At 43.2% G+C, this 24181-nt stretch overlaps 1 protein-coding gene across 13 annotated transcripts in view; it reads left to right on the top strand.

Annotated features, from left to right (window-relative positions):
* Nucleotides 1–23753, top strand: part of LOC132883485 (neurexin-1a-like) — a 602912-nt gene extending 579159 nt beyond the window's left edge. For all 13 annotated transcript variants that reach the window (XM_060917172.1, XM_060917171.1, XM_060917169.1 and 10 more), the window contains one exon: nucleotides 22015–23753. In XM_060917172.1, coding sequence (XP_060773155.1) covers nucleotides 22015–22319 — 305 coding nt within the window. In that variant the 3' untranslated portion in view covers nucleotides 22320–23753. The remainder of the gene's footprint in view (nucleotides 1–22014) is intronic.
* Nucleotides 23754–24181: the final 428 nt, after the last annotated feature.

Raw genomic sequence — 24181 nt, 5'->3', positions numbered from 1 at the left:
TCACTCCCTGTTACAGATGGGAGCCCAGGAATTGCAGGAAGTGCAATAAAAAACAAAGGGTTTTAATTGTAGGTATTTTATTCAAAACTGTATGGCTGTACCAGAAGCCAACATAAACCCATGCATGCAGGGCATTCTCAGTCCATCCATCCATTATCTGTAGCTGCTTATCCTGTTCTACAGGGTCGCAGGCAAGCTGGAGCCTATCCCAGCTGACTATGGGCAAGAGGCGTGGTACACCTTGGACAAGTCACCAGGTCATCACAGGGCTGACACAGAGACAAACAACCATTCACACTCACACCTATGGTCAATTTAGAGCCACCAGTTAACCTAACCTGCATGCCTTTGGACTGTGGGGGAAACCGGAGCACACCCATGCAGACATGAGAAGAACATGCAAACTCCACACAGAAAGGCCTTCGCTGGCCACTGGGCTCGAACCCAGGACCTTCTTGCTGTGAAGCAACAGTACTAACCACTACACCACCATGCCACCTCGGTATTCTCAGTCAAAAGGGATTAATGATCCAAAAGTGGAGTCTGGTCCATTAACACAATAACTTATTGCCATGTTTATTGCCATGTACAGCAAACAAGCAAGTGTAGCAGTTCCCGATGTGGGTGGAGCACAGAAGCACTGCAGGCAAGAGTTGATGGTCACACATAAACACTTTATTTCACTTAATTTAGCTTTTCAGCACTCACTCACTCACTGTATCACACACATATGTGTTGTGGTCGGGAGGGAGCCTATTTTCTCTGCTCTCCCCCTCCTTTTATGCTCCGTCCCTGTACACACACACACACACACACACACACACACACATTAATTGACAGCAGGTGGACTGACAGCCACTTACATTCCTCGACTCCACCCTCCATTCACAGACTGCTGCTTGGCCATGCCCCTGCTCCCACATACGCCCACCGCCTGACTCAGGCCGGGGAGCCGTCCAGCCTGAAGCTGACTCTCCCCCCCCGCGACAGGACAGGAAGTCCGCCACCACCATCTGTGCCCCCAGCCTGTGGATCACCTCGAACTTAAATGGCTGGAGGGCGAGATACTAATGGGTGATCTGCGCATAGGCATCCTTCATGCGGTGGAGCCACTGGTGGGGCGCGTGGTCCGAATAGAGAGTGAAAGGGCGCCCCAGCAGGTAGTATCGGAGGTTGAGGACCGCCCACTTGATGGCAAGACACTCTTTTTCGATGGTGCTATACTTGCTTTCACGCATCGAGAGTTTCCGGCTGATGTACAGCACGGGGCGCTCCTCGCCCTCCACCTCCTGGGACAAAACGGCCCCCAGCCCTCTGTCCGATGCATCAGTCTGCAAAATAAAGGGGAGAGAGAAGTCAGAGGAGTGTAAAAGTGGCCCCCCACACAGTGCAGTTTTTACCTCAGAATAGGCCTGTTGGCACTGCTCCATCCACTGGACCAGATCTGGAGCCCCCTTTTTAGTGAGATTGGTTAGCGGGCTGGTGACATCCGAATAATTAGGTATAAACCTATGATAATAGCCAGCCAGCCCCAGGAACCGTCTCACCCCCATTTTGGTCTTTGGCCTCAGGCAGGCTGCAATCACTGCAGTCTTGTTAATTTGGGGCCGCACCTGCCCATGACCCAAGTGGAACCCCAGATACCGTACTTCCACCCGCCCAATTGTACACTTTTTCGGATTAGCTGTGAGGCCCGCTCTCCTCAGCGACTTCAGAACGGCCCTCAGGTGTTCCAAGTGCCGTGGCCAATCATGGCTGTAGATTATTATATCATCCAGATAGGTGGCCACGTAGGCAGTGTGAGGGCGGAGGACCCTGTCCATAAGCCACTGGAATGTAGCGGGCGCCCCAAATAACCCAAAAGGGAGTGTGACAAATTGGTGTCATCCAAATGGTGTGGAAAAGGTCATTTTCTCTTGGGATAGAGGAGTCAAGGGGATCTGCCAATATCCCTTTGTTAGATCCAGTGTCGAATAAAAGCGAGCAGCGCCTAACTGATCAAGCAACTCATCAATGTGAGGCATTGGGTATGTGTCAAATTTAGACACCGTGTTGACCTTTCTATAGTCCACACAGAACCAGACTGACCCATCAGTCTTGGGAACCAGGACCACTGGGCTGGTCCAGTCACTGTGGGACTCCTCGATTATGCCCATTTCGAGCATGGCCTTGAGTTCATCCTAAACCACATTTTTCTTGTGTTTGGGCAAGCAGTAAGGGCGGCTACGCACTACCACCCCCGGGGGCATTTTGATGTGGTGTTCTATGAGGTGGGTACGACCAGGAAGGGGCGAGAACAAGTTGGAAAATTCCTTTTGCACCTTGGCCACCTCCGTGAGTTGGGCCGGTGAGAGGTGGTCTCCACACAGGACTGGAGTGGTCCAAGATGTTATCTTTTTCACCTCCGGCCCCAGCTCCGTCTTCTCTGGGACTACCGACGCCAACGCCATGGGGACCCCCTCATTCCAGCATTTTAAAAGGTTGAGGTGGTAAATTTTGCAATGCCCCGCCCCTATCCATTCGCCTCACCTCATAGTCAACGTTCCCAACTCGCCGTGTGACCTCGAAGGGCCCTTGCCACTTGGTGACTAACTTGGAGCTCGATGTGGGCAATAATACGAGCACTTTGTCTCCCGGCGTGAACTCTCTAAGGCACGTGCCCCTGTCATACAGCTGGATTTGATGTTCTTGTGCCTGCCGCAAATTCTCCTGGGTTAGGTGTGTGAAGGTGTGGAGTTTTGTGCACAGTTCAAGACCATACTGGATTTCATTTTTGCTAGGTGAAGGTCTCTCCTGCCAATTTTCCCATAGCATGTCCAGAATGCCATGCGGCTTACACCCATATAGTAATTCAAATGGAGAAAACCCCATGGAGGCTTGCAGGACCTCTTGCACTGCGAATAACAGGGGCTCGAGCCACTTATCCCAATTACGTGCATCTTCACTTACAATTTTCCGGATTATGTTTTTGAGTGCTTGGTTAAATCACTCTACTAAGCCATACGTTTGTGGGTGATAGACACTGGTGCAGATAGACAATCCCCAATAACCCATACAGTTTGCGCAGCGTGTGTGACATAAATGAAGTGCCTTGGTCTGTGAGGATTTTTTTCGGAATCTCAACCCGGGAGATAAAGCGGAAGAGTGCTTCCGCAATACTGCATGCTGAGATATTGTGGAGAGGCACTGCTTCCGGATATCGCGTTGCATAGTCCACCAGAACTAAAATAAAGCGATACCCTCGTGCCGACTGATCTAATGGCCCAATGAGATCCATCCCAATTCGCTTAAACGGAGTCTCAATTAGAGGAAGAGGGCGCAACGGCGCTTTTGGAGTGGCCGCAGGATTTACTCATTGGCATTCACGGCATGTCACACATCACTGACGGACATCCCCGCGAATCCCTGGCCAATAGAACCGGGCTATTATTCAGGCTAGTGTTTTATCTTGCCCTAAGTGTCCAGCCATGGGATTAAAGTGAGCCACATGGAATATGAGTTCCCTACGGCTCTTTGGGATTAACAATTGAGTTATTCGTTCACTAGTTTGAATGTCCTGCATCACTCGGTACAATCTACCTTTAATAATAGCAAAATAAGGGAAGGTCGGTGCTGCGTTTGGCTGAAGAGTTTGACCATCGATTACTTTCACTTGGTCAAACGCATGCTGCAGATTCTCGTCTCGCAACTGCTCTAATGGGAAATCCCCAAGGGAATCCCCGAGAGAGGGAGGAGGAGCGGGCTGCTCCTCACTTTGATGTGGTGCTGACATAGACAGCTCTGTGACAGCTTCCTGTGACCTACTAGTGCAGGACCCACTACGTGTTAAATATTCCATCAGCTTTTTTAACCCTGGCCAATCAGTACCCAAAATCAATGAGTGGGTGAGACGAGGACTAACCACCACCTTTACTCTATGCATTTGGCCCCGGAATAGAATACGGACAGACACCAAGGGATAATTGTGAACATCCCCATGCACACACAGCACTTTCACCACTTGTGATCTCCCCAGTGCCTCACCTTCTACCAGGCGTTGGTGAATTGAGGTCTGATTATAACCGGAATCCACCAAAGCATGATGCTGTATGTATCCCCTTGAACACTTACCAGTATGCGATACGTTCCGGCCCGATCAGGGGCGGTTTCTGGCACATCAGGGATCCGGACCACAGCTCCCACCTCCCTTGTGGAGCTCCGACTCTGGAGATGCTCCGACTCCGGAGATGCTCCAACTCCCCGCCGTGCCAGCACACCGGCCCAGGCTTTCCCTCTGCACTGGCATTACAGGTGTCACTCACCTGAGGAGGAGACAACACAGAGACAAAAGAGGAAGATGGGAGGACACCATGGGTGCGACGGGCCGGCTGGGGAGGAGCCGGATGCCACCTCCACTGCAGGGGAACAGGGTGGGGAGGGGAATGAGAAACGGGGGAAAGAGAGAGAGAGAGAGAAGAGAAGCAAGGGGAGATGCCTCGTCTGCTTGCCGCCGGTGCCGCCTTCAGATGGTCCTCCGCCAGCTTGACGGCTCATTCCAGAGATGCCAGGCGATGACACTGGACCCATTCCGCCATTCCTTCCGGAAGTCAAGAGATAAACTGTTCCAGTGCCACCAGATCAATGATCTCATCGGTGTCGCGGTCTTCCGCCCTTAGCCACTGCCAGCAGGCGTCCCAGAGTTGCTGGCCAAATGCAAACAGCCAGCCGACCTCCTCCAATGCCAGCGTCCGGAAGAGCTGGCGATGTTGTTCCAGGGAACGGCCGACCCGCTGCAGGATGGCTTTCCTCAGGTCAGCATACACCATTGGGCTGTCAGCAGGGAGCTGCTGCACTGCACCTCGCCAGTCAGGAGCGGGAAGATGCGCGCCACCCGCTGCTCCAGCGGCCACCCCCACGCCTCTGCTGCTTGCTTGAAGAGGGCGAAGAATGCTTCTGGATTGTCCTGTAGGCCCACCTTAGTAAGGGTGCTGGCTGTGGTGATGGTCGACGCCCCTGCTGACGTGAGCAGATGCCGTATCTTCCTGCTGGGCCAGCATCAAGGCTTCAAAGCATTGCTCTTGTTCTTTTCAGAGGGTGATCAGCGCTTGATGCTGCTTCTGCTGGGTGGTAGCAAGGGCAAGGATGAGCTCTTTGAATGGGGAGGACTCCATGGGTGGTTCCCTTCTGTGTGTCCTGGGTTTCAGCACCACTGTAGCAGTTCCCGATGTGGGTGGAGCACAGAAGCACGGCAGGCGAGAGTTGATGATCACACACAAACTTTATTTCACTTAATTTAGCTTTTCAGCCCTCACTCACTCACTCAGTCACTCACTCACTCACTCACACACACACACACACACACACACACACACACACACACACACACACATGCGTTGTGGTTGGGAGGGAGCCTCTTTTCTCTGCTCTCCCCCTCCTTTTATGCTTCGTCCCTGTAACAAGCACACACACACACACATTAATCGACAACAGGTGGAATGACTTAGCCACTTACCTTCCCCGACCCCGCCCTCCATTCACAGACTGCTGCTTGGCCACACCCCCGCTGCCACACAAGTTATTAAAATCAAGAAGTACACTCAAAAGAAGTGGATCTCAAAACCACTCAATGGGATTAGATCCTTACACTTTACCAAAGAAGGATTTTTCCTATGAGTCGGAAAATTATCCATCCGTTGATTTCCCCAACATCTCAAACTACCTGGTGCTGCAGACATTGTTCTACATGGACACGCAGATGAAAACCTGGAAGAGTAGGGAGGTGGACAACTTTTTATATGTGGCTGGGTCAAAGATCTGGGGATCATGACACTACAAGATAGATGGCAGTAGACAGATCTAAGTGCAGGAAGAGTGTTTATTAGCAGGAGTGATATTTAAGTCAAGTCAAGTTTATTTTTATTGTGCTTTTAACAATAGACATTGTTGCAAAGCAGCTTTACAGAGAATTAAAGACTTCAAATGTGAGCTTTTTTATCCCTAATAAATCCCCAGTGAGTAAGCCTGTGTCGACGGTGGCAAGGAAAAACTCCCTCAGACGACATGAGGAAGAAACCTCGAGAGGAACCAGATGCAAAAGGGAACCCATCCTCCTCTGGGTGATAACAGATAGCATGATTATAAATAACTTGCTTCTATAACAGTGTCCTATATAGTTACAAAGTATATTTGTGTAACCAGGAAATCCATTATAGTTTTAACATGAAGTCTGTTTTGTTGAAGTTATAAACTCTTCGTTGATGGAGATTTGAGTGCAAAACTGTTCATGACAACCAACTGCAGTCCTAAAGTTAGCAAGTCGACTGTAGTCCTCAGCCATAAAATGTTACTGTAGTGTCCAGAGCCATCTTCCAAGTGTTTTTTTTTTTTACAAAAGCAGAATCATCTCATCTCATTATCTCTAGACGCTTTATCCTGTTCTACAGGGTCGCAGGCAAGCTGGAGCCTATCCCAGCTGACTATGGGCGAAAGGCAGGGTACACCCTGGACAAGTCGCCAGGTCATCACAGGGCTGACACATAGACACAAACAACCATTCATACTCACATTCACACCTACGGTCAATTTAGAGTCACCAGTTAACCTAACCTGCATGTCTTTGGACTGTGGGGGAAACCGGAGCACCCGGAGGAAACCCACGCGGACACGGGGAGAACATGCAAACTCCGCACAGAAAGGCCCTCGCTGGCCACGGGGCTCGAACCCGGACCTTCTTGCTGTGAGGCGACAGCGCTAACCATTACACCACCATGCCGCCAAGCAGAATCATAAAGCAGAGTATTTAAGCAGTGTTATAAACATGCCTAGAAACAAATGTGACAGTGATAATAATAATACTTCACAAAGCCTCTGTGAAAACAGCTTCCGTATCTGCTGATTGTGCTCAAATCAGCATCAGGTGTTTCCTATAACGACTGGGTCCCAAGTGCATGCACAACGCACTCTGTGAGCTCGAGCTGTGCCAGACTCAAGTGCGCAAAGGCATGACAGTCAAGTGTTCACCTGCTGTGTGACCACAACTTTTAGCTCACGTGTATATCGCCATCAAAATGCCTCATTTTCATCGATAACCCATCGGAAAGCATTGTGAACTGTAGCGTGACCATAGCTTAATGAGGCAGATGTGATGTCAGATGCAACCGAGCAATTGTACCCTACTATAAGTAAAAATTAGCTTCAACTTGGAAAAAAAAAATTCCCAGCCCACTAGATGGCACTTCTCGGCTCACTAATGGGCCGTGGCCTAGTGGTTGAGAAACACTGGTTTAGAACAAGCGCATTAATATAAACCTGTGATTAACAGCTACATTATTGTAGAATCCAAGAATCCTGACTGGCATTTCAGGATCCTCCAGACAATTCAATAAGCTCTGTTCCTATTTCTTTAATTGTACCATAGCGTTTCCTGTTGGTTGGATAGGCTGAATATTTTCTGCTGAATTATTAGGATGTTATCTGCCTCAAGTCAGATGTAGGTCAATATAAAAGTGCAACCTAGTGGGGGCAGTTTATATAGGCTTGGGTAATAGGATACTTCCTCCATTTGCCTTAATAGGTAGCAGCAGAGTGTTGATTTGAGCAGTTCATAACATAACAGCATTCAATTTGGAAACCTGTTGGGAAATGAGAGGGCTTGCTAAAAACAGGATAAATCCCAAATGCATCCTTTCCTCCTTCTATTACTAAGCTTAATGCTTTCAATAAGCAATACATTACATTTATACTGTTACATTCCCTGCTTCTTATGCAGTATAGACAGCAACACTATATACCATCCCTTCTTTCAGGGCAGATTTAGAGTGAGACCCAAAGGCCCTATTGCAGATGGGAAAAGTAACCTTATTTGTTGTTTTTGACAGCCTTATGTTGCTGTGAATTGTGCAATAGACACATTACTGTCTAGCAACTATGAGAAATGTGTTGACGTTCCCAACCTTGTCCTCCTTCCTACTCTCATCAATCCTACTAACGAAAAGGTCTGCTTATGTTGTCCAGTCATCACAGCATAAACAGACATGATCAGCCCATTACCTTACAGCATGCAGCAGACTGAATGATGTCTTTCTACTTCTCTCTCTTTCCACATTCTTTTCATAAAGAAATCCCTTTGTGAACAGCAAATGAGGAAAAATCCTCCATAACACAGGGTTCGTATTTTCAAATCCCTGTTGATTCTGTTTCCAAACCAGTTAGCAGCCGTTTTCTCTGTGCCAGGATGGCTGGTAAGACAATGGACTGGGGGTTTAGGGATATTGGCAACACTTGAGGCCCAGAGAAGCTTGTTAGACATTTTAAAGCAAATCAGCTGAGCACGTCTTGGCCCTAATCTGTATGTGAGTCACATCCCAGGATTGTCTCAGGGATCCTCAGAGGCACCAAAGGCTCTTTCTGTGCACATTCATCAAAGTGGCCTTTAAAGGACTATTCATTCATACATCGATCTTCAGTAACCACTTTATCCTGGTCAGGATCATGGTCTGGAGCCTACCCCAGAAGAACTGGGCACTCAACAGGAATACACTATGGATAGGGCAACAGTCCATCGCAAGGAGATTCACACCAAGGGGTAATTTTATCTTAAACACTTAATCACATGGTTTGGGAGTTGGGATAAAAACCAGAGAAGAAGAAGTCTTTATTTGTCACATGTACACTCAAGCACAGTGAAATTCCTCCTTTGCATTTAACTCATCTATGCTATGCTACAGTACCCGGAGAACAGTTGGGGGTTAGGTGCCTTACTCAAGGGCACTTCAGCTATGATACGGGGGGGGAGGGTGCTGCTGTTCATTCACTCAACTCCCCTCACATTTTTCCTGCTGATCCCAGGAAATGAGCCAGCAACCCTTTGAGCCCAAGGCTGCTTCACTAACCTTCAGGCTGCCCCCATGAGATCCCCAAAGAAACCCACTAGGAGAGCATGTGGAATTCAAAGGAGTAGTTTAAAGCAAAAAAAAGTCACAAGGAAGTGTTCTAAACCATATCGCTGAAGAATCAGACTTGGTTTCACATCAGTTTCACATTTTTGCTAACTTAATTTTATGTTCAGTCCATAACTGAGGGCCATGTTCAGAGTTGGCGACATAATATGTGACCCCTCACCGAATCCAGGGACACATGTCGGCCGAAACGAATCTGAGATAATCGCAAAAGAAGCATTTTTTTTCGAAATGTGTGATTTTTGTTTTTTTCTATCATGTGCAAGTTGAGATCTTGAAGAATGCAATCAGTATTTCTGATAACAGATTGTTTTGTTGGAAAAGCATACATTATTTGTTGCAAATTGTCTCATTTTTGTCAGGACTGTAGCCTGCTGGGGGGTGTGGGTAAATTACCATATGGGCCATTCACATGATGATTTAAGTCATTTGTTTTTTTTTTCCACTAATCAGCTGTATGATCCGAGTTGAGCGCATGGCTACTTAACTGCATACAGGCGTGTGATTTCACTATGGAATGAGTTACTAAACAGAGCGCAGAGGAGGTGACACACCGCGACGCAAACAGACACACGATATTTACAACGGAGATCACCATTTCTAGCAAAAAAAAACGCAACCTCGTTTTCCAGATTGAATGGAATATACTTGAATGATTGGATGATACACGGACCGTTCTAGGATTACATTCCATCGGAGGCATTGGTGTGTGCAAGGCGCCGTTTCTCTTTCTGATGGGGTAAGTTTATTAATCTAAGGCTGTGTGGTTATTTTTGCATGTAACGGAGAGTGTTGTGGTTTGGTTAAGCCTAGGTCACAACCGGACGTACGATTTTTTAGCCGTGTGATTTTTGGCGTTTCCCAAATCGCTGCGTTTTTTTTTTTTTTGTTCACGGAGAAAGACGCGCGTTGGCCGTAAGTTTGTCTTGCAACCTGAAAAAAACGTAAGCGCCCGTAGAGTTTGTTTGACATGACAAAGAACCTCTGCGGCCGGTCTGCGGCTCGAAAATCAGCACATCACACGCGCGCTCTCGTGCTTTTCACATGCGCGCTCTCGTGCGTTTCATGCGCGCTCTCCGTGTGTTTCTTGCGTTTTTTGCATGTAGACCGGCCGTAGGAGCACATACGGCCGGTTGTGACCGAGGCTTTACATGAAACTAGTGTTGTGTTAGTTGTGTCATCATCGTGCTATCTTTCTTTCTTACGGTGTGAGTAATTTTTCAACCACAAAACGTTAAAGTACAGTGGTGTTTGAAAGTTTGTGAACCCTTTAGAATTTTCTATATTTCTGCATAAATATGACCTAAAACATCATCAGATTTTCACACAAGTCGTAAAAGTAGATAAAGAGAACCCAGTTAAACAAATGAGACAAAAATATTATACTTGGTCATTTATGTATTGAGAAAAATGATTCAATATTACATATCTGTGAGTGGCAAAAGTATGTGAACCTTTGCTTTCAGTATCTGGTGTGACCCCCTTATGCAGCAATAACTGCAACTAAACATTTATGGTAACTGTTGATCAGTCCTGTACACCGGCTTGGATGAATTTTAGCCCATTCCTCTGTACAGAACAGCTTCAACTCTGGGATGTTGGTGGGTTTCCTCACATGAACTGCTGGCTTCAGGTCCTTCCACAACATTTCGATTGGATTAAGGTCAGGACTTTGACTTGGTCATTCCAAAACATTCACTTTATTCTTCTTTAACCATTCTTTGGTAGAACGACTTGTGTGCTTAGGGTCATTGTCTTGCTGCATGACCCACCTTCTCTTGAGATTTAGTTCATGGACAGATGTCCTGACATTTTCCTTTAGAATTCGCTGGTATAATTCAGAATTCATTGTTCCATCAATGATGGCAAGCCGTCCTGGCCCAGATGCAGCAAAACAGGCCCAAACCATGATACTACCACCACCATGTTTCACGGATGGTATAAGGTTCTTATGCTGGAATGCAGTGTTTTCCTTTCTCCAAACATAACACTTCTCATTTAAACCAAAAAGTTCTATTTTGGTCTCATCTGTCCACAAAACATTTTTCTAATAGACTTCTGGCTTGTCCACGTGATCTTTAGCAAACTGCAGACGAGCAGCAATGTTACTTTTGGAGAGCGGTGGCTTTCTCCTTGCAACCCTGCCATGCACACCATTGTTGTTCAGTGTTCTCCTGATGGTGGACTCAGAAACATTAACATTAACCAATGTGAGAGAGGCCTTCAGTTGCTTACAAGTTACCCTGTGGTCCTTTGTGACCTTGCCGACTATTACATGCCTTGCTCTTGGAGTGATCTTTGTTGGTCAACCACTCCTGGGGAGGGTAACAATAGTCTTGAATTTCCTCCATTTGTACACAATCTGTCTGACTGTGTATTGGTGGAGTCCAAACTCTTTAGAGATGGTTTTGTAACCTTTTCCAGCCTGATGAGCATCAACAATGCTTTTTCTGAGGTCCTCAGGAATCTCCTTTGTTCGTGCCATGATACACTTCCACAACCATGTGTTGTGAAGATCAGACTTTGATAGATCCTTGTTCTTTCAATAAAACAGGGTGCCCACTCACACCTGATTGTCATCCCATTGATTTGAAAACACCTGACTCTAATTTCATTTTCAAATTAACTGTTAATCCTAGAGGTTCACATACTTTTGCCACTCACAGATATGTAATATTGGATCATTTTCCTCAGTAAATAAATGACCAAGTATAATATTTTTGTCTCATTTGTTTAACTGGGTTCTCTTTATCTACTTTTACGACTTGTGTGAAAATCTGATGATGTTTTAGGTCATATTTATGCAAAAATATAGAAAACTCTAAAGGGTTCACAAACTTTCAAGCACCACTGTATACTTTAGGACTTATTTTTGTATTTCATAATTGTGTTGGGCATACTTTGCATGGAAGGAAAATTGACGTGGTGATCTTTGTTTACATGAAAGTAGTATCATGCTAGCTCGTAGGGGGTAGGGCTTTCCTTAATGTCATGCAAATGAGCACCATTATGTGCCCGCCCTACACCCAGAGTAGCTGAGATGGAAAACTTTGAGGGCGATTTTCTCCCTTTTCTGTTTTAAGAAGTATACACTTTCAAAAGGCCACACATTCTTCAAATATTGTCAGATCTCCACATGGAAGGCATCATTGGAAAGCTTAGAAACTGTACTTTCTGAATCTGTCAATAACTCAAAATGCCCCCGGGCCGACATGTGTCCCTGGATTCTGTGATCTGCCACACTGAGAAAGTTACACACATTCAGGGTTGAGTTACGTACATGCTTTTTTTCCTATTTGTGCCATTCATCATATTAAAATCACCTGCATGTTTGTAGTCCATGCCTATGAAGGTTGCCTGATTTTGCTTCACTAGAAACATCTGGTACATTTTTTTTTTTTTTGGGGGGGGGGGTTCAGTAGCATCTAGACCATCCTGTTTAGCCACATGGACTTACCTTTAAGCCTCAGGGGTAGGAAATGAGGATTGAAAAAAGCAATCTGACTTCCATACTTATTATTTAGCAGCTTATAGCACTTGATCCAGCACATTTTAACATTTTGCATTTCATTTTTTAGATTGTGCACAGAGAGTTGCTGATGCACCCAAATTAACAAGCTACCCAATCAAGTCATTTATTTATTCATAATGTGTGAGTGAGATGTAAGTGTTTATTACTGCACCTTTAATTTACCATTTTGAAGTGAGGAATTAATGAAAACTTTCTTGGGAATTTGATGTAAACCATCACTGCATAGAACAGAACTCAACCTTAAATACAGCCTGAGAAGACACCCAACCAATCTTCACTGAATGATATTTAGGAGAAATTGGTGCCTTGTATGCTGATGACCTTTCACTTTACCCCATTCTGTTTTCACTCTTGTCAATAACATCCAAGTTCAGTTATATGGAACCCAATTTTTAAGAATTGTCTAGACACACAATGTGGCAGGTTCTACATCCATCATCCCATCACTGTATTCCTCCCAAACATACACACTTTTCCTTGCAAACTTGCTGACCCTTTCTCTATCCTTTACCACTCCCATGCTCTGCTATCATGGAAAATGGCTGCATTCAGGGGTTGTTCTGTCTCTATCTAATTTTACCCTTGGGTGCACTCGAGTGGAATTTATAAGGGCCTCCATTATTTTAAACATTGGTTTCAGGCACTATTTCTTCACAAGTAGTCATGGAGAGCTAATGAAGAGCTGAGCACATGTGGATGGCAAGACAGACAGAGCAAATCAGTGAGAGAGACTGAGAAAGAAATAAAAGAAAAACATGAGTGATTGAGAATCAGGGTAATGTTCTAGCCATTTAAGACACTAATGTTTAAAAATGGGCATGGTGGTGTAGTGGTTAGCAATGTTGTCTCACAGCAAGAAGGTCCTGGGTTCAAACCCAGCAGCCAACAGGGGCCTTTCTATGTGGAGTTTGCATGTTCTCCCCGTGTCTGTGTGGGTTTCCTCCGGGTGCTCTGGTTTCCCCCACAGTCCAAAGACATGCAGGTTAGGCTCATTGGTGGCTCTAAATTGACCGTAGGTGTGAATGTGAGTGTGAATGGTTGTTTGTCTCTATGTGTCAGCCCTGTGATGACCTGGTGACTTGTCCAGGGTGTACCCTGCCTCCCACCCATAGTTAGCTGGGATAGGCTCCAGCTTGCCTGTGACCCTGAACAGGATAAGCAGCTACAAATAATGGATGGATGAATGTTTAAAAATGTGTAATGGCATCAGGAAAATCTTGAAATTTATTCAGTGATGATGATCATTATGACTTAGATCATGATCATGGCGATAAACAACCATTTCAAATCTGAGATTGAGGTCCACTCAGCGCATTGACAGTTTCATGATAAAATATGATTGGATTTTGCTAATAATTGGATTTCACATCAATATTTACTGAGTAGAAATAATCACCTGGATGACTGAACCTACAACAAATGTGTTATTTGTTGTCTTGAGTGTTTTTTTGTGGCTTGACTCTGATTGGTCAGAAGGTGTTGATTAATTTCCTATAAATTAATAACCACTGGGTGGGTTCTTCTTGGGAACTGGAACCATTCCCAGGAAGAACCGGCCCAGCGAGCTGAATGACTTCCGACAGATGTGAAGTAAGTGCCACCGGTTAGAAGTCATTCAGCTCGCTGGGCCAGTTCTTCTTGGGAATCGTTCCAGTTCCCAAGAAGAACCGGCCCAGCAAGCTGAATGACTTCCAACCGGTGGCACTCACTTCACATCTGATGAAGATGTTGGAGCGGCTCTTCCTCAGCCTCCTCAGACCCCAGGTGCAACATGCCCAGGACTGTCTGCAGTTTGCATACCAGGCAGGTGTTGGTGTGGAAGATGCCATCCTCTACCTGCTACATCAAGCCCACTCACATCTGGATAAGGGAAATGGCACAGTGAGGATCCTCTTCTTGGACTTCTCGAGTGCCTTCAACACCATCCAGCCCCTTATGCTTCAGGACAAACTGAACAGGATGCAAGTGGACCCCTGCCTGGTCACCTGGATCTCCAGCTACCTCACCAACAGGCTGCAGTATGTCAGGCTGAAGGACATCACATCTGATACTGTGATTAGCAGCACCGGAGCACCCCAGGGCATGGTGCTGGCCCCTCTTCTCTTCATCCTGTGCACCGCGGACTTCTGCTACAACTCGGAGCTGTGTCACATTCAGAAGTTCACCAATGACACAGCCATCGTGGGGTGTATCAGGGATGACAGAGAGGAGGAGTATAGGAGCCTGGTGAGGGACTTTGCTGCTTGGTGCAGCAGGAACCATCTGCAGCTCAACACCTCTAAGACCAAGGAGCTGGTCATTGACTTTGGGAGGTCGAGAACAAGGTCACGACCAGTTCTGATCGAAGGAGTTGAGGTGGAGGCTGTGGATTCCTACAAGTACCTCGGGCTGTGGCTGGACAGCAAGCTGGACTGGACTTACAACACCAACCACCTGTACAGGAAGGGACAGAGCAGGCTGTACTTCCTGAGGAGGCTGCGGTCCTTTAACATCTGCAGGAAACTCCTGTGGATGTTCTATCAGTCCATGGTCGCCAGTGTCCTGTTTTACACTGTGGTGTGCTGGGGGGGCAGCACATCCAAGAAGGACACATCCAGGCTGGACAAACTGATCAGGCGGGCCGACTCTGTGGTCGGCATGAAGCTAGACTCTCTGGTGATGGTGGCAGAGAAGATGACTATGGACAAAATACTGAACATCATGGATGATGCCAGTCACCCTCTCCACACTGTCATCAGCAACCAGAGGAGCCTGTTCAGTGACAGAATGCTCCTTCCCAAGTGCAGGACTAACAGACTTAAAAACTCCTTTGTCCCTCACGCCATCAGACTGTACAACTCCTCTCTGGGGGGGGGTGTAACAGGAGGACAGAGGACGGGAAGGAGCAGTAGCCTAGCCTGACAATAAACAATACTGGACAATGTGCAATATAATGTGCAATATCTCTTCTGTTGGCCCTCCCCCCCTTCCCCATATCTTATTCTTATTCTTTTTTATATTTGTATATGCAAATACCTAATTTAATTTAATTTATCTAGAAGTTTTTTTCTTTCTTCCTATTCTCTGTTTATCCTGTAATGATGCTACTGGAATTTTAATTTCCCTGAGGGAACCCACCCAAAGGGATCAATAAAGTTCTAATCTAATCTAATCTAATCTAATCTAATCTAATCTAATCTAATCTAATCTAATCTAATCTAATCTAATCTAATCTAATCTAATCTAATCTAATCTAATCTAATCTAATCTAATCTATAACAGTAGCTCTGAAAGTAATGCAGCTGCAAATCACAGCTTTACATTAATCCCTTTGCCGTAACACATTGTCATGAGGGAACGACTGTTTATAGCTGCTATAATATCAGTGATAAAAGACAAACTGAGTTCAGGACTTTCCACAAACTGAAATATAACTATAAATGGGTAGTTCTTTGGTAACAGAAATACATGTGCTAACTTTTTTCATTACAATACTCAAGATAATGATATTAAATTAAAATTTCATACTGTATGGGGTATCTTTTGACCCTAGAAGAGCAGAGAAAAATTGGTTATGTTTAACTCTGAATGCAAAATCTTTAATGAGGAAAGAAAAGTCAGTAACAGAATTATGTCAGAAAAAAAACTGAAATTTAATTCCTTAAAACTCAAACCAAGGTTTCTCTGAAGCGACATTGCTATAATTGTCAAGTCAAAGTCCCTCTTACACCAGAATCTGGTCTTCCCAGGCAGTCTCCTGTCCCAGTACTTGCCTACTCTTTTTAAGGTGTATGGGTGCAGCGCTGATCTCCGTTTTGATAACCCTCGGCCTCTTGCCTATACATCTAGCGTTACAGAGGGGGGCTAGTCCTCTGGTAACCATGAGAGCTTGATTTCCCCACTCACATCTGTATTGCAGCGTGCCTTGCCAGACGGTAGTAGGTACCAGTTTTATGATGGTCCTTGGTATGACCTGACCACCAGTAGAACTCACGATCTCCCAGTCGAGAGGCAGACATACTAACCACTAGGCCAACTTGTGGTCTTGCTATAATTGGGGTGATTTTTAAATATGATTTTCAGTACATTTTGCCTTGGATTCCATACTTTAGCAATATCACTGAGCTGACAAGTTCAGGCAGTCTTAATAATTTCATAATTTTGGCCTCTCTGCTAAAGAATTGCCCAAATAGATTAACAGTGCATGATGTGTTATTCTTTCATCAAGGGAAAAAAAATGTTTCTTCAGGCGGCATGATGGTGTAGTGGTTAGCACTGTCACCTCACAGCAAGAAGGTTCTGGGTTTGAGCCCAGTGGCTGAGAGGGGCCTATCTGTGTGGAGTTTGCATGTTTTCCCCATGTCTGTGTGGGTTTCTTCTGGGTGCTCCGGTTTTCCCCACAGTCCAAAGACATGCTGACATGGCTATTTGGTGGCTCTAAATTGACCATAGGTGTGAATGGTTGTTTGTCTCTGTGTCAGCCCTGCGATGACCTGGCAACTTGTCCAGGGTGTACCCCGCCTCTCGCCCATAGTCAGCTGGGATAGGCTCCAGCTTGCCTGCAACCCTGCACAGGATAAGTGGCTACAGATAATGGATGGAATGTTTCTTCAGGGTGGTATCATAAACTCCACTTCATCACACCACTGTGTCATTCGCCATTTCAGTTAACCTACTTAATGCACAATTTGGAACTGCAAACTAAAAAATGAGCAATGGAAACATGTGAGTTAAAAAAAAAACTCTCAAATATCTCAAAGTTTTTATGCTCATATTGCACAGTGTTTCGCAAAATTGAAATGTAAATAAATTTTTTTCAAATGGGAATGCTACATTTCTGAAAAAAATGAAAAAAAAAAATCACTGAGTGGAAACACAAGCCATTTGGAATTGTGTTTTGTCAAAAATTTTAAAATATCACTTCTAATTTGTACAAAACTGCAGTGGAAACCCAGCTATTGATTGTTTTCCTTTAACTACATGATGCAGAGTCTTTTGCTTCTTACTTCAAAAGTATTTTATTTGCATGGTTATTTGATATTAATGGCACTTATATATTGTAAATCCATGCAATTGTGTTGTGCTGAAATTTGGCATGAAAAAAAAAGTCAGAAAAGTCACATTATGGCATTGTGTTTTTGCAAAGATGTGTCTCTGAGATAGTAATGTTCACATAATTTTGGACCAATGTGGGGAAAATACGATTGCAAAACAGTTTTTTTTTTGTTTGTTTGTTTGCTTGTTTGATTGATTTTTAGTCATAGCATGGTAAAAACTGTGGAAAATTAGCCAACAAGCCAGTCCTTTACTGCTTAATGGAAACATTTCTTTTGCATCTTATAAGTGCAGTTCTGAGAGTAGTGTATCTGCATGCTGCCCCAGTGCCAAACCCCCATCAGGCCCTGTGTGAGGTCAATCAGCAGATCAGCACAGGCAGCGGGTGTGAAGATCAGCCTGGACTCAGACTGCCAGCTTCCCATCACCTCCAAAACAACAACAGGAAGAAGGGAAGCACAGGGACTGTCACACTGCAGGAGAGCTAACACCTAAACCTGTCCTTAGTGCTAGACACACAAAAAAAACCCCAGATGATTTTCTCTCTTTTTTCAATCTATTTCTGAGAATTCACCTTGTAGTTGAACTTAATACTGTACCGTATGTATACACGGTTTGAAATTTGAGATTCAAATTCTATCTTCTGACCTGTCAATCAGCCCAGCTGTATTACAAAGATGGAATAAAGAATGGGGGGTACAAACTTTTGCACTTATCTGTAAGCAGACCGCCCGTTTTATTCTCAGTTGAATTTGATGAAAAGGTGTATGAGATTAATGTAGTTTGTACACATCCCTGATATAAATAAATTTAATAAATAAATATAAACACACATGAATGTATATATAATTTATGCAAATATAATGTGTTTCTGACTTCTATTTTGGATTGAGTGACATGGGAGTTATAATTAATTATAATTGTCTGAATAAATAAATTAATTAATAAATAAACAACTGCAAGTTATGACAGCACATTAGGGTCATTGTAGGTAAAAGTGGAGCTGAGGGAGGGGGTAATATTATGAGAATAAAGTCACAATTTCTAAGAATAAAGTAATACATTCATAAGAAAAAAACTCAAATTCAAAATTTACAAGGTCACAAATTTATGAGATACAAAACTTGGAAAAATTATGTATTTTTTTTGCAAGGTTGGCTCAAGGTCATCACACAACAGACATCACAGCTGACCCAAGAATGATCAGAAATTTAGTCTTTCCTGTGTGATTTTGTAATATATATTTATAAAATATAAATATATAAAGTATGAAGAAATTTTTTGACTACATTTCTCAGAATGCACTGCAGCCAGGAAGCATGCGATTGTGGTCACAGAAAATATCTGAGGTTTATTTCTCTCATAAATTTGTGAGATTTTAATCTTGGACTTTCTGAGGGTTTTTGTTTGTTTGTTTGTTTGTTTGTTTGTTTGTTTGTTTGTTTGTTTGTTTTTTCCCTTGCAAATTTATGACTTTATAATCTCAGATAATATCCTGTTTTGTTTTGTCATAAATTTACGGCTTTAATCTGTTTTTTCTCCCTCCCTCAGCTCCTTTTTTTAAATTTATTATTATTATTTTTTTAATTCTACCTACAATGGTCCTAATATGTAAGTTGATGAAAATAAAAAAAAAGTTTTATAATGAAGGAAAAAGTCTCAATCATGGCTCAATATTTATATTTAATATTCTGTTTTAATTACACAAAGTAGTAATAAGAAATTTTATTTATACGATAAAGTCTTTCAACTTTGTTCTCACTGTATTTACTCCCTTAATTTTTCCCTCCAGTGAATAAAAAACTAATGATAGCATAAAACAAGTATTTGTAACTTGCACTATGAGTCTTTGCTGCTTCTCCAGCATCTCACTGAGATTTCACCTCCTCTACTCACCGTCCTTATCTGTAGTCCTGACTCTTTAACCCTGAACAACAAATAACCTGATCCCTACACCGTCCCCTCTCTGCTGCTGACATAAGGAGGTGACGACCTGCAGGTTTTCTGGGGGTTTTTTTTTGCCTTGGAGTGAGTTTGTTTCACACCTGTCCAAAGGAATAACACCGGCAGTGGCAGGAACTGCTAATCTGTTCCAACGCTCAGTCACACTCCATTCCGCGAGGCATCTTCCCCCTGTCCTTGAGTGTCTGCTGGCATCCCTGTACTTATGTTACACTATAACGAGTTTATATCAGACAGTGACACACACTTACCTGACTGGAAATGTGTACAACATGGAGATAGGAGATATTTTGACACGGGAGAGAGAAAGAAAGTGTTGAAGGATGACTATAGATATCAAACAATGACACAAATCTGATCTCATAATAAATTCTTAATGATGGTTGGATTTTGTTTGATGCCATATAGACAATGTGATACATTATGCCAACCCTGCCCCAACCCTAACCTAACCTAGCACCAGCTTTGTCTTGTTTTTATCATGTTTACACAAAAACTTACGCAAAATCCTGCGTAAGCACTTTCGAAGAGTTGGAGGTAAAACTGTTACTTTTTCTGACATTTTCAGGACAAAGGAATTTACACTTTTACGGTTTGTCTGTAATATCACAAGGTGTGTTTTTGTTTGTTTGTTTGTTTGTTTGTTTGTTTGTTTGTTTGTTTGTTTAGCTGCAAGTCTAGTAAGGCGAGTAAGTCAAATACTAGATGCATTTTATGTGTTGTTCAACAAAGTACTGTATAATCATTATGATTGTGAAGTTTTCTATATTTATGGAGATGTTTATTTAGCATTTATGTATGGAAGGAGTCTCCAGTGTCAGCGCTTTGTGATTGTCAGCGGTACAGCTGTAAATTTAAGTTACATCTTCAGGACAGAAATTTACGCTTTGGAGCTTCTCAGGAACAAAACACACTGCTTTTTTGTTTTATTAACTTGAAGAAAGAAATAAAGAGAAGAGAAGCTTGTGAGGAATTTCTGTTTATAGCTGCTATAACTTGTCTCATGGACGTTAAATGCTGTTAATAATTGATAAGTGGATATAAAAGTGACTTCACGTGACTTTGTCAGCATTTCTGGCACAGCATATGTGGCTGTATTACTGTCCAATGATTTGTTTCATTTAATTTTGGACAATCAGTGCATTTTGCTCTGATTTGGACTCTGACAGACTCCTTAGATGCGAAAGCACACTTTGACACAATATTCAATGGCTTGATGTTGACCTGGTTTATACAAGGTCTAGTCGGAAAGTCATGTCATTTTGGTGCCTGAATAAAGTGTATGATTTGTTCATTTATTTGTGTCTGTCACGTTTTATAAACTAATCGATGACCCTGTATTAATTTTATACAAAGCTAAACCTGAACTAGGGCTCATTTGTGTTTGTAGAGGAATGTATAAATGTGAATGGAGAACCTGAAGAGAGCATGCGAGATGTTTTATCAGCTCAGAGACAGAGCGAGAAAGAGAGATAGAGAGACTAATGAAGGGTTATGGTGCTGAGTGTTATCAGAGTTGATGGGAGTTGGATTATGATTTAGATGCCTCTTGTACATAATGGAGGCTTGCTGATATGTAATCAGTTTCCCATTCAGAGCGGCAAATGGCTCCCAAAGCGCTGGCTGCAAGTTGTTAATCCCCCCTTATCAAGAGTTTAGAGTACATTAAAGGGCAGTCACTGGTTTCATCCAGGAGCTGAGTTGCAGTCGACGCTGTTTCTGTGTTTCTAATTTACATCATAATTGCATGTTTGTGCATGTTCACTGAATCGCCGGTGCTATTGAACACAGCTGCTCTTTTTGATAAGGGGTGTCCCCCTGAATAAAGCTGTGCTCTAGCACCCCAGTCATTTCATTACCATGTGGGAAAACATTCTTGAGTGTGCAGCCAGGATCAGTTACAGCATAGTTTCTCGAGGACATGATCGCAGTGTGCCAAGCTAGCAACACTGACTTGGGAGTGTCAATTTGGGAGTGCACTCACCATCTGTTCTTCCTGCGACAAAAACCTACAATTAATGATCCAGTGACAATTTTCTCATTTCTGTGGGTGTTTTGTTTGTTTGTTTGTTTGTTTGTATATAAGCATATTAAACAAAAGCAGTTCAATGAGCTCTGTGGAGTATAGCTCGAAAATGGGAAGCTGAAAAGGCTCTGCTTTGTTCATTGGAGGGAAAAAGAAGGCCGTGAAAACAACAAGGAAATGTAAAAGTAAACACTATAAGATGTAAATTTTATAAATAAGAGGTAAAGTAGTGTATTATAATATAAAAATCATACAATTATGAAACTGGAGACTCATTCCATGAATGTGAAATAAGCATTTCCTTCTGACCGATTAGAATCAAGAATTTGACAACACTGGGGATTATATACTTTTATACAGTATGACATTGGCAATGCATATTACTTTCATTATGTGTAAATAAAATAGATTGGCATCTGTAAATGGATGCTAACCTTTGACTTTGTGTGTGTGTGTGTGTGTGTGTGTGTGTGTGTGTGTGTGTGTGTGTGTGTGTGTGTGTGTGTGTGTGTGTGTTTCCCTAGCGAGCCCAACAGGTCCAGGTCTGAAGGAATACCCTAACCCAGTGGAGGTGGTTCGGGAATCCAGCAGCACCACGGGTATGGTGGTGGGCATCGTGGCAGCAGCCGCTCTGTGTATCCTCATCCTCCTTTACGCCATGTACAAATACCGTAACCGGGACGAGGGCTCGTATCGTGTGGATGAGAGCCGTAACTATATTAGCAACTCGGCGCAGTCCAATGGCACCGTCCTAAAAGAGAAACCAGCCAACGTGGCCAAAAGCGCCGCCAAGACCAAGAAAAATAAGGACAAGGAGTACTATGTTTGATCCCTCTTTCACTGGATGTGCTCCAGAACCATTTTTGAGGACTTTACAGACTTCTGGATATTTTTGTTTTGTTTTGATTTATTCCTTGTTCTCTCTCTGAAAGCATAATACAAAACCATATCCTGTGTATAATAGCAAGAACTGGGGAGAAAAAACTGAAAAGAAAACTGCTTTGAAAAAAAACATAGTCGGTTTATCTAAGATATTGCATTACACTGCAGATTGAGGGTTTCACTCACAGGACAGGAGGTGGCAGGCAGGACAGTGCTGGCATGGCTTCAGCTGGACAACAGGATGTCTGAGGAAAACATAGCTGTTTAAATACCTGATAATGAACCGCAAAGCAGATTATCAATACAAAACCCATCTGCACCTCAAGCAACCAGCCAACAAAACGCTGTGCTTGTGTGTAAAAGAGACAGCACCATATGATTATGCGTCGATTCTGCCAGGATGTTTTTCCACAACAAAAGCTGTAAGATGGGCTAACATGAACACGAAGAGTCCATGTGTAAGCTTTTGATTGTTCTTTGCACCTCGAGAGATCAGCAAAGATTCTCCTAAGCCTCCCAACATCTAACATCGGAGCAAACTGCCAAAAGCCTGCCGGTGTGAGGAATCCTAAAGCAATCTCGAAAGCAATCTCAAGGCCTTACGTTCTCAGCAGGAGGAAAACTTAAGGCCATAAAACAGTGGAAACAAAAAAGAAGCAACCGTTCGAGAAATTCTTGATGCACGCAACAGTATCTTATTACATATGTTTATACACCCACATCTAAATGTGCTCTCTGGACTGTGACAGTGGTGTTTTATAGCCTGTTGTATAGACGCAAAATTATACCTGCTCCTTGATCATGGTTTTTTTCAGTAATAAAAAGTTCCAAAAAGGAGAAAAAAGAAAATGTAAATGTTAGTAAATGTTGCTAGATATAGATTTTATCATGATGCAAGCGAAGGCTTATTTGAGTTGCTTTCATCAGTTTATCTTTAAGGCTTTACCCAGACTTCATGCTAAATGCTAAACCAATGTTACAGCCCTGAATTTTGTGTTGTTCATGAATGAGATGTGCAAAAGACAAAATGAGCCCCATAGTGACAAATGGTATCCCATAATCCTGAAAAAAAATATTTTAAAATTAGCACTCTATCAGCAATCTGTTCATTGTTTTAGCCCGTGTGTGTGTGTGTGCGCGTGCGCGTGGATGTGTGTACGTGTGTGTGTGTGTTTTCTGTCTTCCTGTCTTCCGGTCTTTATGTCTGTCCATCTCTGTTCCTTCCCACCTGCTCCATGGGACGAGTAAAAAGGGAGAAAAATCCAGACTACAAACTAAACCTGCATTTGTTTCAGTTTGGTTTATTTTCTAATTCTCTCAGTGCTCTTCTTTTTCTACAGTATTTTCTGTTCAAATTGTGATGATTCTTTATTGACCTCAAAAGTACATGATTTATTATAAAAAATAGTTTTGAAAAATTTAACAAGCAAATAAAATATTACCTAAGTGAACAAAAATGTTTGTTCTGGAATTACTTTTAATATTTGTAAGATATTAAAAGAAAAAAGTTGAATTTATGACTTTGATCTGATTCAGTGACATTGTTTACAATGTTTCAGATCAGCAAAAGGCTTTTTTTTGTTGATGATGTTGCTGTTATGAGTTATCTCATATCTGCTTGGTTTGGTTTAAGACTTTTGACTGCTTTTTTTTTCAAGGAAAAAATGAATGGGAAAGAAAGTTCCAGGAAAAAAAAGTGTTTGGAGTCAGTATTGAGCTCAGTTCAGAAAACTATTAAAATTTGGCAAGATGGCCAAAACTGTAATATGAACACATGTTTTGCGATGTTTAAAATGTTTTCTTTGAAAG

This window comes from Neoarius graeffei, chromosome 3, assembly GCF_027579695.1.
Source record: "Neoarius graeffei isolate fNeoGra1 chromosome 3, fNeoGra1.pri, whole genome shotgun sequence".
Taxonomy (NCBI): domain Eukaryota; kingdom Metazoa; phylum Chordata; class Actinopteri; order Siluriformes; family Ariidae; genus Neoarius; species Neoarius graeffei.
Note: the sequence above shows the minus strand (reverse complement) of the source record. Positions and strands in the feature narration are given on the sequence as shown.